The sequence below is a fragment of the Bidens hawaiensis genome, unplaced genomic scaffold (genome assembly GCF_021521415.1).
Source record: "Bidens hawaiensis isolate Kalapana, Puna unplaced genomic scaffold, B.hawaiensis_p1.1 tig00064009_1, whole genome shotgun sequence".
Classification (NCBI taxonomy): domain Eukaryota; kingdom Viridiplantae; phylum Streptophyta; class Magnoliopsida; order Asterales; family Asteraceae; genus Bidens; species Bidens hawaiensis.
The window spans coordinates 12,398-29,830 of record NW_027506543.1 but is presented as its reverse complement, the minus strand read 5'-3'; the positions used below and the strand labels follow the sequence as shown (position 1 = coordinate 29,830).

The following is a 17,433-nucleotide window of genomic DNA, read 5'->3' as shown; positions in this document are numbered from 1 at the left end:
CACATCATTCAGAAAAGACAATCACAATCACAGGTGAATACGTTCAACCTTTTTATAACGTGAATATGTTAAACCTTTTACATTCAGATAAACGGGTTGTTTATCTTAAACAGTCAGTCAAGTATGAGATTACGTGATCTCTACATTTTAAGGGATTACGTGATCCCTAAGTTACAAGGTAAATAATAAAAGCAATTCAGACCGAGTACACATGTGTCTGGATCCAAACATATCTGTTAACCTATCAATCAAGACTATGTGGTCGCAGGCTAACAGACATAACGAAAGTTCTCCAATGAGCATCAGTTATTGGAGAACCATAATTGTGGGTGTATGGAAGTGGCACAAGTTCCCAGAAATAAGAGACGTTTCTGCTGAGTTTGTTCCAAAACTATCTTGTCAGTCAAATATTTTCAGAGTCAACGATTCACCAGCATATCGCTGACGTATTTTTCCCCTCATTATAGGAAAGCAAGAATAGCATAGGTAGCATGGCATTTGAGTCACTTTTGGAGATAGATGCTCGCAGACAGAGATGACTCAGTTTTTAATAAATAAAATATTGTAAACGAGAGTAAACAAAGGTTTGTAAAACAAATACTTGAATATTTATTATTCAAGAGGTTTTCAAAATAAATTAATATTTTATTATAACCAAAGACTTCCGTTAATAACCTGCAACTCTAATATATTTTCAAAATAGGTACCAACTACGGGTGTCACGCCTAGGCCCTAAGTCGGGGTGTGACAAAAACCCACCACCCGAAATTAATGTTTTCCAACCCGAATTGAATCCACCAAACAATGATCCACCACCACCAATAAACACCAATCAACAACCCCAAAATTCAGCCCGACACTCCAGAAACCGAAACCGAAACCATGAAAGACCCGGGCCATCAGCCCCGAACAATACCCCTCGTCATCGACAGACGATTATTCAAGAGTTCGACCATGTCAGTATTCACACTGAAGATGAAGAAGAGGGAGATGAGGAGGAATTTGGCCCGAGAAATGAAAATGCGGGTTTGCGTGTTGAAGAGGTTGATGAGGTTGAGGAACTGGTTAGGGTGAGAGGTAACAGGTGGAGGAATAGAAATCTTGATCATGGTGGTATAGGCAGGTATCGGGTGGAACAGAGACAACCGATTCAGGTTAATCGGGGAGGTTTTGAGGAAGCGAGGGCTAGACAAAGGAATTACAGGCCTCCGGTTCAGGGTGTTAACAGTCGGTTCAGACCGGCTATTTCAGATGGTGCATCACCGATTGTCCCACAAGTGCGTGTTTAGGGACAACCGATATTTAAATCCCGTCCGTCCTACATCAACATAGTTCCTCATTTTCACGGACTGGGATCAGAAGACTCGTATTCACACTTGTCAGATTTTTCAGCTATTTGCGGGTCTATTGGTGATGGTACTTATGATCAAGATGAGGTTCGGTTGCAGTTGTTCCAGTTTTCATTAAAAGACAAAGCAAAACACTGGTTCAACTCGCTACCGATGCACAATATTGAGAGCTGGGCCGAGATGCAACAGGTTTTCCTTAACAAGTACTATTCACAGTCGAAGACTATCGAGGTCTGAATGGAGATTAGACATTTTTCACAGTTACCGGGTGAGTTGTTTCACGAGGATTTTATTCATTACAAGGAAACGATTCGGAAGTGCCCGCACCATCATATTGAGTTGTGGGAGTTGGTTAAGTGTTTCGTTGATGGGTTGACGTATGAAGACAGAAAGCATTTGAAGGCTTCATGTAATAATCAGTTGTTGAATCAACCCGAGGAAGATGATTGAGAATTTTTGGAATTTATGTATGAATATTCCAAGGCAGAGGTAGCAACAGATTGAAGACGAAAGTCGGGGTCACCCGAACAGTTAAATCAGCCTCGAGGGAGTCAGTCAGAATTGCAGAGTTGGAATGGGAACTCGCGGGTTATCGGAAAGAGAAAAAGAAGGAGGTTGGTAAAGTCGGGGTGAAATTCCCGGTTTGTTCAGATTGTGGTGGATTGGGGCATAAGGTTGAAGATTGCCTTATGATGACGAGTATACCGACGAGGAGGAAGTCAGTTACGCGTACGGGGAGTCCAAGGGCCAAGGGTTCAATTCGAACACTTATCACCTGGGCCTAAGGAATCACCCGAATTTCAAATACGGGAACGCGTCGAACCAGTCGAACCCGAACTTTCAGGGGTCCAGTTAGAACCGACAGCAGAGCAACTACCAACAGGGTGGTTCGAACAGTCAGTATAACAGTCAGGGATATAACAGAGATGGTTACCGGGGTAACAGTTCATCAGGTAATCAGAATCAGGACCAGCACAAGGGTAGTTCGGGAAATTCAGACGAGTCGATACATTCAAAGTTAGATGCGTTGTTGAAGCTTGTGACTGATAATCAGAAGGAAACGCAGAGACAATTCGAGTTGAGAGACAAGTCAGCAGAAGCGATGTCAAAGCAGATTGGTCAGCTCGCAGCAGATGTGGCGAGATTTCAGAAGAACGCGGGTCAGCTACCAAGCGATACCACAGTAAACCCGCAACATGCTAGCTCAAGCTCTAAGAAAGGAAATAATGTGCACATCAACCGGTAAGTCTTTTACCTCATTTTGAAATTACTTGGGTTGAAGTTGAGTCGCCACCGCAGTTTGTTGAAGCAGTGGTGAATGATGTTAGTGATGAGAATGAAGGTGTTGGTTAAAAGGAAACAATTTCTCAAAATGAATTGAAATCGAACTCTAATGAATCAACTTTTTGTGAAAATTGCATTTGTGAAAAATGTTTAAATGCCAAATTGACCAACACGAATGATGAGGAGGTGGAGGATAATACCACCTCAAGTAAACTCCAAGACTCGGGAGTGCCACTTTTATCAATTCAAATTGGAGATTTCAAAACTGATCGGGCACTTCTAGATCTTGGAGCATGTGTTAGTGTCATGCCCGGCAGTTTATATGATCAGTATGAGTTTGGCCCGTTAGAGAGTGTAAACACCACCTTGGTGTTGGCGAATCAAACTCATACACACCCCCGGGCATGGTCACTAATGTAATGGTTCAAGTGGACGATTTTAGCTACCTAGTTGACTTCCTGGTACTTGATTATGCTAAGTGTAACATTAAAAAATCTGAAGTCGTACTGGGTAGGCCGTTCCTTGCCACAGCACATGCGGTAATTGATTGCGCTGAGGGATTTTTGGGCATTAAGTGTGGGAACCGTGTTAAGCGGTTATTATTGTTTGAAAATGCTACTAACCCTCTTGTTGACAAGTGCGTACCATCGTGCACAAATCATACAAGAGAGGGATGTTTTGTAACTGACAGGAACGACCTGAAGGGTAGCAATTAGAGGAAAGGAAAGAGAGGAAAGAAATCGGTGAGTTCTATGGTGACCTCACCGGTTTATGAAGCTACTTGAAGCATTCGAGGCATTGTCGAGCTGTAGACACACAATTCAGCGCTGACCGGGAGGCAACCCGGGGTTTGTAAGTGTGTTCCATTTTATTTTCTTTTCGTTGTGTCGTTGTTTGACTTTGGTCTCGAGTTCTGTGCAGCATATCTCAAGTGTGGGGAGGCTTTTGATGCAGTGTGCGTTTTGGAGGTTCGGTAAGTAATTGGTTAATTTCACGGCTTTGTAGGTAAGTATTGCAAATTCCGACTTCAGAAGCATGTTCAGGGTGTTGTCGGGATGTCGAAAAGTGACTGGGTCGGAAAATGCCCGACCCCAATTCGACAAAAACTTTCTGTTCACTGGGGACCATCGCGCTACGCGATGGCCCTGGACAGCTCACCATCGTGCTACGCGATGGTGGCTGGGGACTTCCCAGACATCTGACGTCATCGCGTAGCGCGATGACGCCATGACCAACCCCATCGCGCTACGCGATGGGATCCAAACCCTAATTTGAATTAAATGGGTCGCGTAGCGCGACGTGTGCTTGCCTGACCCATCGCGCTACGCGATGGGTCCTCGGATCTCTAAATATATATATATATATATAAAATAAATAAGTAATAATAATATAATAATAATTATATATAACAGCCCTCCCACTTTGTCTGCTGTATTTGATTTGTATATTTGTATATATTTGTATTTTTGTTTGTGTTACTTTGGAACTTTGTGGGTGTGTTCACTATAAACCCTCACGAGACCTCAGTCGTCCACCCGGGCTACCGGGGGGATTAAAGGGCTTGTTGCATACGCAAAATGCAATCGTGATTCCTACGAAAGTGAGTTAGGTCTTTTATTATTTTTAAATAATTAACAAAATTTTTTATGAAATTGACTAACTTGGCTCGGTAATGATTTTATAATATAATAATAATTTTAACTCTCGAAAGACCTAAGTCTTATACTTGTGAGTGGTTGCTTATACATGTCTCGAGAGTTGTGCAGATTTGGTTAGACAGAATTGGTCAGTGATGGAGACATGTGTCACGAGTGTGTTGAGAGTTGTGGGCCGAGTTTCGCATTGCATTGTCTTTATTATCAGGTGATTTCGGTTTCATAAACTATATTGTTATTTTTATTTTAGTTTTTAGAATTGTAATTGTATATTTGCATTAGTTCACCACATTTGTTCCCCGGGTTTTTAAGTAGTCAAACTGTCAGTTCAACCCCGTTCCCCAAATAATTATTAATTGTTTTATTATTATTTTTACATTGAGGACAATGTCAACCTCAAGTGTGGGGATGGGGGACAATTGAAAATTTTTAGCCCGATAGTACCTCAGTATTTAAAAACTTAAGTTATTAACTGTCACTTATTGCTATTAATGCCAAGTTAGAGTTTTTTGGTCATGGTTGGTTTTTTAGCTTCTCGATAGTTTTCCCAACAAATGTTTTTAAAAATGAGAAGTTTGAAAATGGAATCGTTTAGGCCGGGATAACGAGTCAAGGGGACGGGTATACATGTTTCATATCGGCAGCCCATATTTCTAGAAATATTGTGAGATTAGCCCCTATACTTAATACACATATTATATAATAGATATAAAATATGTCATGACATTTATTGAGGGAAACCGGTATGTTTTACAGAATTAGAACTTGCTTGTCACATGCTTTTCGGGATCTTAATACCACCACCTGTATGGAGATTAGGACTTTAGAAAACCCATTCCGTACATATTTTCCTCACTAAATAAATTCCTTACCCGACATTATCCCCTAGGAGCCCATTTGGACCATATTCCTTTTTTGTTTGTTAAACTGAACATTACATACCATTTTAGCCTTGGCCTTTATTTTATTTTTACCCGTGTGATGAAATCCAGTTCGTTATCGAGTTGTGTATATATCGAGTTGTACTTAGTCAGATGAGTTGTAAAATTATTAATTTCTGAGTTGTAATTATCAGTCATTTCAGTTAGTATTAAAAAAATAAAAAAAAATAAAAAAAAATAAAAATAATAAAATTTGAAAAATCAGGAAAAAGACAAAAATAAGTCTCAGTTAGTATTTCAGTTGTAAATAGCAGTTGATTATGTAATTAGTTCGTTTGTATTCGTGAGTCTGTATATTGGTTTGTTTAACTGGGTTTCATCCACATGAGTCACTAAATAAGCCTAATCCGCACCCAAACCTAAGCCTCAGCAAAACCCTAGTCTGAGTCTTTATGCAACCGGTGGTTAATGGGTGGAGATAAGACTGACCTGCAAGCATATTAAGTTGTAACTCATATTTGGTATATTGAGGGCAGAGACATATACTGGCACATCTTTTGCTAGTCCAGATATTGAACCGAGTGGAGTGTTGATAGTGTGAGGGGTATGAACATGTATGCCCTAACCGGAAACAAAGTACACTTGTCTGGGCGATTCTATAGTTTTATGGTGGCATTAACTTTATTTGTGGGTTGTCAATCTAGAAAGTGTCAGTCTGGAAAACTAGGTATGACCTTAAACCTTGCTAGTATTAATGGTGATAATTGGTTGACCTATGATGACGGTTTATGTTTACTTTAGAGTTTGCTTGAGGGCAAGCAAAAGATAAGTGTGGGGATGTGATGTTCGGTTTATTTGTACATATTTATTTGGGTTAACGTATTTTTTTTACTCGTTTATTTTAGGAACTTTGGTACTTCATACATGTTTATTGTGTTTCAGGTCACAGGTACTTAACGCGCTTAATTTGGACCTGTATGAGCATGGAATGAAGACCTGGGATGTCCAGCACGCTTACCGAGGCAGTTAAACGAAGTTGCTGAGAAAAGAGGCCCATCGCGTAGCGCGATGGGTGTTGAAGGTGGGGCATCGCGCTACGCGATGCCCTATAATTTAGACTGCGTTGACTTTTGGTCCATCGCGTAGCGCGATGGACCAGGAGAGGAGGTCATTGCGCTACGCGATGGTCCCCAGAATCGTGAAAGTTAGGGTTTTATTATATAACACATTTGGACGACCCTAGACGGGATTCTTCACCTTCCAGCGATTTCCAGAGCAGAAGAGCAAGTCTCGACCATCCCCAATCATCTCTAAGTGTCCTACATGGCCTACCAGATCATAACCGAGGCACAAGAGATGCCGATGCGCGGGATTTGAAGACAAAGTTCCCCATTTTCACGGACTGGGATCTGAAGACCCGTATTCACATCTGTCAGACTTTTCAGCTATTTGCGGGTCTATTGGTGACGATACGTATGATCAGGATGAGGTTCGGTTGCGGTTGTTCTAGTTTTCACTAAAAGACAAAGCCAAACATTGGTTCAACTCACTACCGATGCATAGTATTAACAACTGGGGTGAGATGCAGCAAGTGTTCCTTAATGAGTATTATTCACAGTCGAAGACCATCGAGGCACGCATGGAGATTAGACACTTTTCACAGTTACCGGGTGAGTTGTTTCATGAAGCCTTTAATCGTTACAAGGAAATGATTCGGAAGTGCCCGCACCATCAGATTGTGTGGGAGTTGATTAAGTGTTTCGTTGACGGGTTGACATATGAAGACAGAAAACATTTGAAAGCTTCGTGTAATAGTCAATTGTTGAATCCACCAGAGGAAGATGATTGGGAACTTTTGGAATTTATGTGTGAAGATTCCAAGGCAGAGGCAGCTGCAGATCGAAGACGAAAAGTCGGGGTCACCTGAACAGTTAAATCAGCCTCGAGCGAGTCAGACAGAATTGCTGAGTTAGAACAAGAACTCGCGGGTTATTGAAAAGAGAAGAAGAAAGAGGCTGGTAAAGTCGGGGTGAAATTCTCGGTTTGTGCAGATAGTGGAGAGTTGGGGCATAAGGTTGAAGATTGCCCCGGGTTTGATGATGATGACAAGTACCCCGACGAGGAGGAAATCAGTTACGCGTACGGGGATTCTAAGGGCCAAGGGTTCAATTCAAATACATATCACCTGGGCCTAAGGAATCACCCGAATTTAAGATACGGGAACGTGTCGAGTCAGTCGAATCCGAATTTTCAGGGGTCCAGTCAGAACCAACAGCAGAACAGCTACAGTCAGGGTGGTTCGAACAGTCAAAGTAACAGTCGGGGTTATAACAGAGACGGTTACTAGGGTAACAGTTCATCAGTTAATCAGAATCAGGACCAGCAGAAGGGTAATTCAGGTAATTCAGAAAAAAGTGGGTCAGTTAACGAGCGATACCACAGTAAACCCGCAACACTTCAGTTCAAGTTCAAAGAAAGGAAACAATATGCACATCAATGCGGTAAGTCTTTTACCTCATTTTGAAATTACTAGTGTTGAAGTTGATTCACCACCACAGTTTGTTGAGGGGGTGGTGAAAGAGTTTAGTGATGAGAATAATTATGTTGGTCAAAAGAAAACAATTTTCCAAAATGAATCGAAACTAAAAACGAATGAAATGTCTTTTTGTGAAAATTGTACTTGTGAAAAATGTTTAAATGGTAAATTGACCAACAACAGAGATGAGGAGGTGGAGGATAATACCATCTCAAGTAAACTCCAAGACCCGGGAGTGCCATTTTTATCAATTCAAATTGGGAAATTTAAAACTGATTGGGCACTTCTAGATCTTGGAGCATGTGTTAGTATCATGCCCGGTAGTTTATATGATCAGTATGAATTTGGCCCGCTAGAAAGGGTAAACACTATCGTGGTGTTGGCGGATCAAACTCATACACTTCCTCGGGGCATGGTTACTAATGTAATGGTTCAAGTGGATGAATTTTGCTACCCAGTTGACTTTCTTGTACTTGATTATGCTAAAGGAAATAATACAAAATCTGCAGTCATACTGGGTAGGCCATTCCTTGCCACAGCACATGCGGTAATTGATTGTGCTAAGGGCGTTTTGGGAATTAAGTGTGGGAATCGTGATAAACAGTTATCATTGTTTGGAAATGATACTAACCCTTTTGTTGACAAGTGTGAATCCTTGAGAAAGGATCATACAAAAGAGAAATGTTTTGTGACTGACAAGAATGAGCTAAATGGTAGCATGAAGGTGAAAGGACGGAATGAGATACTGCACTGGAGTTAGAGATGATAAGGAAGTAGCAACAAGAAAGGGAAAGAAGATGAAAAGGAAAGAGGTAAAGAAACCACCTGAATGTGATTTAGAATGGAGGTTGGAAATGTTTGGGCCGGATTCTGGTGTGTTAAAAGGTTGGGAGCAACCTCTTGAGGATGAGCTTTTATGTAATGAGAAGGCTGCATGGAAACGGGCCAGCCGCCCACCTTAAATGTCATAAAATTTTCAAAAGGGTGGTAATTGTACATTTTGTATATTTTTAGTTTGCATTTTTTTATATTACTAATTGTATTTCAAGCGTACCATCATAGAAAAAGCTAAGTGTGGGGATACCGCAAGAAAAAAGTTGGAATTTTGATGTGTGCGGTAAAGTTATGTCAGAAAACGAGGTTTCAGTTAAGCTACCCAAAGTGCTTTTGTGTTCTTTTTTGCTGTGGTTAATCCAGGTACGTGTATATTTTGTTGTATTGGAACTTTGTGGGTGTAGTTCACAATAAACCCTCACGAGACCTCACTCGTCCACTCGGGCTACCGGGGGGTTTAAAGAGCTTGTTGCATACGCTAAATGCAACCGTGATTCCTACGAAAGTGAGTTAGGTCTTTTAACATTTTAACTAACAAAATTTATTATGAAACTTAACTAATTTGGCTCGGTAATAATTTTTAATAAAATGAACTAACACTTCATTTTTTTGCAAAATTCTTAAAAGACCTATGTCTTACACACGGTGAGAAGCTTGCTTTTACACGTTTTGAGATTTTGCAGATCAGTTTTAATCTTTGGAGAAGACGAGTTTTCACGAGGTTTTGCGAGCCATTTTTTAGTATTGTCTTATCAGTCATATCAGGTGATTTCAGTTTCATAATCTATTTTGTTATTTTAGTTTACGTGTTGAGAGTGTAATTGTATATTTTTTTATGTTAGAACTATCACATTAGAGCCCGATTTTTAAATTGTTAAACATTCAATTTCAACCCCGTCCCTTAAATGTTCGTTAATTGTTTTAAAATTTTAACATTGAGGACAATGTTAACCTCAAGTGTGGGGATGGGGGAAATTGAAAATTTTTAGCCCGATAGTACCTCGAAGAGTATTTAGAAACCTAAGTTATTAACTGTCACTTATTGCTATTAATGCCAAGTTAGAGGTTTTTGGTCATGGTTGGTTTTTCTGCTTCTCGATAGTTTTCCCGACAAATGTTTTTAAAATGAGAAGTTGAAAATGGAATCATTTAGGCGGAGATAATGAGTCAAGGGGACAGGTATACATGTTTCATATCGGCAGCCTTTATTTCCAGACATATTGTGAGATTAACCCCTATACTTAATACACGTATTATATAATAGATATAAAACATGTCTTGGCATTGATTGAGGGAAACCGGTATGTATACAGAATTAGAACTTGCTTGTCACATGCTTATCGAGATCTTAATACCACCACCTGTATGGAGATTAGGACTTTAGATAACCCGTTCCATATATATTTCCCCACTAAATAAATTCCTTACCCGACATTATCCCCTAGGAGCCCGTTTGGACCATATTCCTTTTTCAATTGCTAAACTGAACATTACGTACCATTTCAGCCTTGGCCTTTATTTTATTTTAACCCGTGTGATGAAATCCAGTTCGTTATCGAGTTGTACTTAGTCAGACGAGTTGTAAAGTTGTAAAGTTCTGAGTTGTAATTATCAGTTATTGATGTCAAAAAAAAATCAGCAAAAAGACAAAAAGAAATTATCAGTTTAGTATTTCATTTGTAATCAGCAGTTGAGTATGTAAATAGCAGTTGATTGTGCAATTAGTTCGTTTGTATTCGTGAGTCTGTATATTGGTTTATTTAATTGAGTTTCATCTACCTGAGTAACTAAATAAGCCTAATCCGCACCCGAACCTAAGCCTTAGCAAAACCTTAGTTCGAGTCTTTATGCAACCGGTGGTTAATGGGTTGAGATAAGACTGACCTGCAAGCGTATTAAGTTGTAACTCATATTAGGTATTTTGAGGGCAGAGACATATATTAGCACATCTTTTGTTAGTCCAGATATTAAACCGAGTGGAGTGTTGATAGTGTGAGGGGTATGAACATGTATGCCTTAACCGAAAACAAAGTACACTTGTCTGGACGATTCTAGAGTTTTATTGTAGCATTAACTTTATTTGTGGGTTGTCAATCTAGAAAGTGTCAGTCTGAGAAACTGGGTATGACCTTAAACCTTGCTAGTATTAATGGTGATAATTGATATACCTATGATGGAGGTTGATGTTTGCTTTAGAGTTTTGCTTGAGGGCAAGCAAAAGATAAGTGTGGGGATGTGATGTTCGGGTATTTTGTATATATATTAGTGTGTTTATTATGTAGTTTTTTTAGTATATTGTTATAACTTTGGAGAGTACGATATACTCTCCAATATCGAGTTCCATCCACAATGTGACATGGACCCACCAATCGCCTTGAGTGCCAGCACATTCACCTGAGACACCCACCCGCACACAAACCCTCTATCTGCCGTCCGATCAACAAACCCATCTGAAAACAAATCCTCTTCGAGCTTCTCATAGTCGTTAGAAAGCTCTAGACTTGTCTTAGCCGGTTCACGTAAAGACCACAAAAACCGGTACCCGGCTCCCTCCAAACTTGTTGCTATTTCTCTCACCTGGCCGGTCCCTGCTCAAACTCCCCATACTCCCAAAACAAAAAACACAACCGAACAATCCGGCCGCTGGTTTAGCCACTGGATCGCCTTCTCATGCATGGAACGGTTAGAGTGCCACCTAGCCGGTGAAGAATAATCCTGAATTATCAATAAAGTTGAGGGTTTGTTTTGTAAGTTTATTTTAATATGGATTATTCTAGAATAAGTTTGTATTGGTTCCCAAGTTAGGTTTGTCTTGAAAAGCAAGTTTAGTAGGTCTATAAATAGAGTCCAGATTATTAGTTTTATGTGTGAGTGAGACAAGAAGTCTCTTCTCCATGTAAGTTTGTTATGTTCGTGAAGTTCGTTTGATAAGTTCGTTTGGTTATATGAAAAGAGCCAAGGGTTGTTACCCCAATATCTCGTGTTTGTTTGTTTGTTTGATCTGTCTGGTCAATAATTGGTATCAGATCTTTGGCTCGTTCGCGTAAGGGGAGTTTGATTTTCGTTCGTTCGCTGGGTTCGTTCCGTTGCTGTTTGCTATTTGCGAGAGAAACGATTTTAGTAAGGTTTGTGAAATCGATAAAGGTTAGGTTATGTTATTGTGTGTAGTTTGATTGAAGCTAAAATTAAAGAAAGTTGGTTTTTTTTGTGGCCCCCATCGAATTAAAGGGAATTAATTGCAATTATGAATTACTTTGTGTTGCAAAAACAGAATTAGAGCCGCCACCCATAATCTTGGTAACCACAATCACAAATTGAATTAATATAAAGTCAATGTTAACTTTGCTAAAATAATCGTTTTTGGTTTGTACGAGATCAGAAAGGATATGCCTATTTTATTCATTTATTTATTTTTTTTGAGTTTGATCATCGAGTCATGGCCGGTGATAAAGAAGCAGGAAGCCCAGGAATAATGAAAGAATCAATAGGTGGTTTCGTTTTGCAAGCACCGAAGTTAACTTCGACCAACTACGCATCATGGTCAGTTATGGTGAAAATTTTTTTGGGTGCGAACGGTTTGCATGATTCGATTGATAAAGAAAAGGGTGTAGGAATTGAAGAAAGAAAGAAGTTTATGGTGTTAGGTGTTATCTTCCAAACCCTACCTGAAGACGTGATGCTTCAGATGGCCAAGTATTCAGAACCGAAAGATATTTGGGAAGCGTCGTTATCTTGGTGCAGAAAGAACTCAGAAAGCTTGTGTTCAAATGCTTAGAGCCGAGTTAGATGGATTGAAGATGGAGGAGACATAAAGTATTGATGATTATGCAGCGAAGTTGGGTGGAGTACAGTCAAAGTACAAGAGCTTGGGAGCAGTACTTGTAGAAGAGTTTTGGTAAGAAAATTCTTAAACTCTATGCCAGATAAATATTTACCTGTTGTTTATTCGATGGAGCTACTCGCAGACATCGAAACAATGGCATTTGAAGATGTGGTTGGGCGTTTGAAGGCATCTGAAGAAAGAAACAAGTTTAAGAATGTGAATGGAAGTTCATCCCAAAGTCAGCTCATGTTCACCCAAACTGAAAAGAAAGTTGAAAATTACCGAGGACGTGGTAGAGGCCATGGAAGATATAACGGACGAGGAAGAGGGAATCCAAGATGGAATGATGAACGGGTTGAATACCGGAAAAGGAACCCGGGAGAATGGCAAGATAGGAAGAAGTATGTAACGTGCTACAACTATGATAAGATTGGGCACTACTCGAATGAATGTAAAGAACCAAGCAAAGGGAAAGAAGAAGCGAATTTAACAAAGAAAGAAGATGATGTTGATCCTTCTTTGTTCATGGCAATTTGTTCAATAAAGAGAGTAAGTTTGAATGAAGAGAGGGTTATCCCTTGTGTATTTGAAAAGGATGAAGGAACGTGGTACTTAGACAATGGTACATGTCATCATATGTCAGGAAAGAAAGAGTTTTTTACAACCTTGGATGAACGAGTTTCGGGCCAAGTAAAGTTTGGTGATGGATCCGAGATCGAAATCAAAGGTAAAGGTAATGTGACTGTGGTAAGTAAGACTGGTGAAAAGAAAACGTTTTGTGATGTTTTCTATATGCCTAAGTTGAAGACCAATCTTCTTAACTTGGGTCAGTTGGATGAAGAAGGATGTAAGATTGAAATAGCCAATGAGATATTGAAGCTATATGATCAGAAAGAGAGATTGTTGATGAAGATTCAAAGAAATCTAAATAGGACGTACAACATCAAGCTTCAGGTGTGTTGTAGTCCTAACTGCGTTGAAGTTGAAAAGAAAGAAAGTTATGATGTGAAACCGATTATGAAAGTGAAGGATATTCAGTTTGGAACGATTCCAAATGATTTGTTTGGAATTCATGAAAGTATTGGTCAAGAACGAATTGATGAGAAGAATCAAGTTGAGAAAGAAAATAGCAATGTGGCTTTAAAGTTAAGCACGAAAGGGACTAATGCTAAGTTTGAGGAATCGGTGAAGCAAGTATGTTATGGTCAGCTGAAAAGAAGGAATAAAAGCAAGAAGAGGAACAATTCAAGATTAAGGGGGTGAATGAAGAATAATCTTGAATTATCAATAAAGTTGAGGGTTTGTTTTGTAAGTTTATTTTAATATGGATTATTCTAGAATAAGTTTGTCTTGGTTTCCAAGTTAGGTTTGTCTTGGAGAGCAAGTTTAGTAGGTCTATAAATAGTATTATTAGTTTTATGTGTGAGTGAGTCAAGAAGTCTCTTCTCCATGTAAGTTTGTTATGTTCGTGAAGTTCGTTTGATAAGTTCGTCTGGTTATATGAAAAGAGTCGAGGGTTGTTACCCCAATATCTCGTGTTTGTTTGTTTGTTTGATCTGATTGTTTGATCTGTCTGGGCCAACAGCCGGTCCAGCATGATCAATAACCGGTCCAACAGCGTAAACCGACGGCAAAAGTAAATGATTATATTTAGAACATAAAGAGTCAAGCACGTAGGGTTCAAGCTCTTGGAACGTATTTACAACTATACCCTTGGTCTCTTTATACCTAGCTGCATGGCTTACAAAGCACAAGTATCCAAGTTCGTGTTTGTTGATGCAAAATATTGGAAGTGCGGTTGAAGGAACCGGGTTCGCGAAACTCGGTACTATTGATTCGGTTTCTGAGTCGACTGACTCGGTTGTGAGGTGGAGTACAAAGCCAAGATAAGCGGCCGGAGAAGCAAAGTAGAGGTAACAAGGGATGGCTAGATCATTAGCCACGTCAATCATTGAAGTGCAAAACATGCCAACGAATAACCCGACAAGTGGGGCTTGTTTAGTTAAGGTTTCGAGGGTTTGTCGGACTATGGTTTTGTGGTTTTGTATGTATAATGAAATGAACTCGATGAGTGAGTTGTATTGGTTTGGTTCGGGTGTATCGGCTGTTGGGAGGTGGATGAAGCGTATGTGTTGGGTGGATGTGTGAGACTGGATGTAGTCGTGGATTAGTGGCCACTGAGGCATGGAGATGGTGAGTATTGTGACGGAGATACGGTGGAGATGGTGGTTGGTTAAGTGGGTTGCGAACTCTACGGCGGGAAGAAGGTTGCCCATGGTGGGTGTGGCGATTATTGCTACCTCTGCTCGGTTCATGGCTTGTGGAGTTTGAAGGTTCAAACAAAGGATGAGGGGTTAAGTTTGTTTGTTTGTTTGCTTTAGATAAGATTAATCTCATCATGACATGTTATAGCTTCGGATATATTATTCTTTATGGTTCCATCATTGACACATTGGCCTGCAAACCATCTCTCTCTGTCGTTTACTGGGTCGTATGCTGACTTACACTAAAAGATCTAAACAAGAAACAATTTAAAATTTTGAAGATTAAATATCTTGTTTTGGATCATTTAAACGAGTATCTTTACATAAGAAGTGAAGAAAAATGGGTAACAAACTATGTCACTAGCCCTTTTTAAATAACAAAAGTTTACATTCATAGAGTTAGGAGGTTCAAGTTCAAGTATCGACACGAGTTTATTAGGGATGTTTTTTTTAACATATTCTGACGCGCCATGAGCCCATGAATTGCCTTTTGGTGTTAATTTTTGGGAGGTTTTTAAGTGAATTTGCATTGGTGTCTTCGGCGACTACACCTTATGACCTAGTCTTGAGTATATACAAAGAATTGGCCATAAGGCATGCCTTTGTTGCCTTATAAATATATAGTGTAAAAACACGATTGCGCGACGTGTGTTAATAGGTATCAAATCATCGCGTTTATGTAATAACATAGACTATCAAACAAAACGAACCTAGTCTTTAAACTTCGGATACAAGAACATTAACCAAACTCTCCAAAGCTTGAAAAGACGATCCGTTTTCCACCAAGGCCAGTTTGCTCTTTTCACTCATTTCTTTAACCTTTTTTGTCAACTCACCATCACCACCGTCCATCAACTCCCTCACACATCTCTCCACCTCATCCGCCAGCACTAGATCACTTCCCTTAATTTTGATCTCCACACCAAATCCAAGCTCTTTCACTATCTCAAATGCATTCATATGTTGTTCGGCATATAAAGGCCACGTGGCAACTGGTACTCCGTAAAATATACTCTCCAATATCGAGTTCCACCCACAATGTGACACAAACCCACCAACAGCCTTGTGTGCCAACACACTCACCTGAGATACCCACCCGCACACAAACCCTCTGTCAGCCGTCCGATCAATAAACCCATCTGAAAACAAATTTTCGAGGTTCTCATAGTCGTTAGGAAGCTCTAGATTCCTCTTCGGCGGTTCACGTAAAGACCACAAAAACCGGTACCCAGCTCGCTCCAAACCGGTTGCTATTTCCCTCACCTGGTTCCTATTCAAACTCCCCATACTCCCAAAACACAAAAACACAACCGAGCAATCAGGCTGACGGTTTAACCACTGGACCGCCTTTTCATGCATCGACTGGTTAGAGTGCCACTTAACCGGTCCAGCATGATCAATAATCGGTCCTACAGGGTAAACCGACGGCAAAAGTAAATGATTATATTTAGAACACAAAGAGTCAAGCGCGTAGGGTTCGAGCTCTTGGAACGTATTCACAACTATACCCTTGGTCTCTTTGTACCGAGCTGCATGATTTACAAAACACGAGTATCCACGTTTGTTTTTGTTGGTGCAGAAATAGGGGAGCGCGGTTGATGGAACAGGGTTTGTGAAACTGGGTATGATTGATTCGGTTGACTCGGGTTCCGAGTCAACTGACTCGGTTGTGAGGTGGAGTAGAAAGCCAAGATAAGCAGCCGGAGATGCGAAGTAGAGGTAACAAGGGATAGTTAGATCGTTAGCCACGTTGATCATTAAAGTGCAAAACATGTCAACGAAGAACCCGACAAGTGGAGCCTGTTGAGTTAAGGCTTCGAGTGTTTTTCGGACTATGTGTTTGTGGTTTTGTATGTATAATGAAGTGAACTCGATGCGTGCTATGTATTGGTTTGGTTCGGGTGTATAAGCCGCAGGGAGGTGGATAAAGCGGATGTGTTGGGTGGATGTGTGAGATTGGAGGTAATCGTGGACTAGTGGCCACTGAGGCATGGAGATAGTGAGTATTGTGACGGAGATACGGTGGAGATGGTGGTTGGTTAGGTGGTTTGCGAACTCTACTGCAGGAAGGAGGTTGCCCATGGCGGGTGCGGCGATTATTGCTACCTCTACTCGTTTCATGCCTTCTGGAGTTTGAAGGTTCAAAGGGATGAGTGATTAAGTTTGTTTGTTTTAGATATGATTCATCAATAACATGTTAATATACACACAATTACATATGCTGATATACATGTGACTTTTTTAAAATTAGGTTTCATCATGAATCTAAATCTAATTAAGTCTAAGGTCAAATATTGTGTTTTAATTTATGCATTGTTGATAGTTCAGCAATCCTTATAAAATAATTAAACATGATGCGTTAATGAGTCAAATGTAAATAAATACAAAACGATAAGTATTACACTTAAACAAGTGCCCAATTGCGCTATAAACTACAACAAAATACGAAGGCCAGCTGAAGAAACACTAACCGGACCCCGGACAGATTACTGGTAACCTAGGGGTTGGAGAGATGTTTCCCACGAGGGGTTAGACCCTTGGAAAATGGTTCTTCTGATAACCTGCAAAACAGACACCGTGAGCTCGTCACTGAGAAGGGGGGGGGGGGTTCCTCCTTGTGACCACCCTCCGGCGTGAGAATCAGACTAGATTGCTCTTTAAGTATAAAAGTATATTAAGAGATTGCTAGAGCAGATATCAGGTATAATATGATGATAATGTAGTAAGGTATGATAAGATGAGATGGTCATACCATTTGTGGTATTTATAGCCGAAGGTAGGTTTCCAAGGAGGTATGGCCGGCTGCA

The 17,433-nt window shown here is 40.2% G+C and overlaps 1 protein-coding gene and 2 pseudogenes across 1 annotated transcript; 1 reads left to right on the top strand and 2 right to left on the bottom strand.

Annotated features, from left to right (window-relative positions):
• Nucleotides 1–12,488: 12,488 nt before the first annotated feature.
• Nucleotides 12,489–13,625, top strand: LOC143618136 (uncharacterized). Its single transcript, XM_077090453.1, has 2 exons — nt 12,489–12,568; nt 12,659–13,625. The coding sequence occupies exons 1-2, from the start codon at nt 12,489–12,491 to the stop codon at nt 13,623–13,625; spliced, it is 1,047 nt and encodes a 348-aa protein (XP_076946568.1).
• A 123-nt stretch (nt 13,626–13,748) lies between these two features.
• Nucleotides 13,749–14,730, bottom strand: LOC143618134 (UDP-glycosyltransferase 43 pseudogene; annotated as a pseudogene).
• Nucleotides 14,731–15,198: 468 nt separating this feature from the next.
• LOC143618138 (UDP-glycosyltransferase 43 pseudogene) lies at nt 15,199–16,819 on the bottom strand (annotated as a pseudogene).
• Nucleotides 16,820–17,433: the final 614 nt, after the last annotated feature.

Coding starts and splice junctions, on each gene's coding strand:
- LOC143618136 (XM_077090453.1), top strand. CDS start 12,489: ATGGAGCTACTCGCAGACATCGAAACAATGGCATTTGAAGATGTGGTT. Junction 12,569..12,658: donor GCATCTGAAGAAAGAAACAA/GTTTAAGAATGT, acceptor AGGACGTGGTAG/AGGCCATGGAAGATATAACG.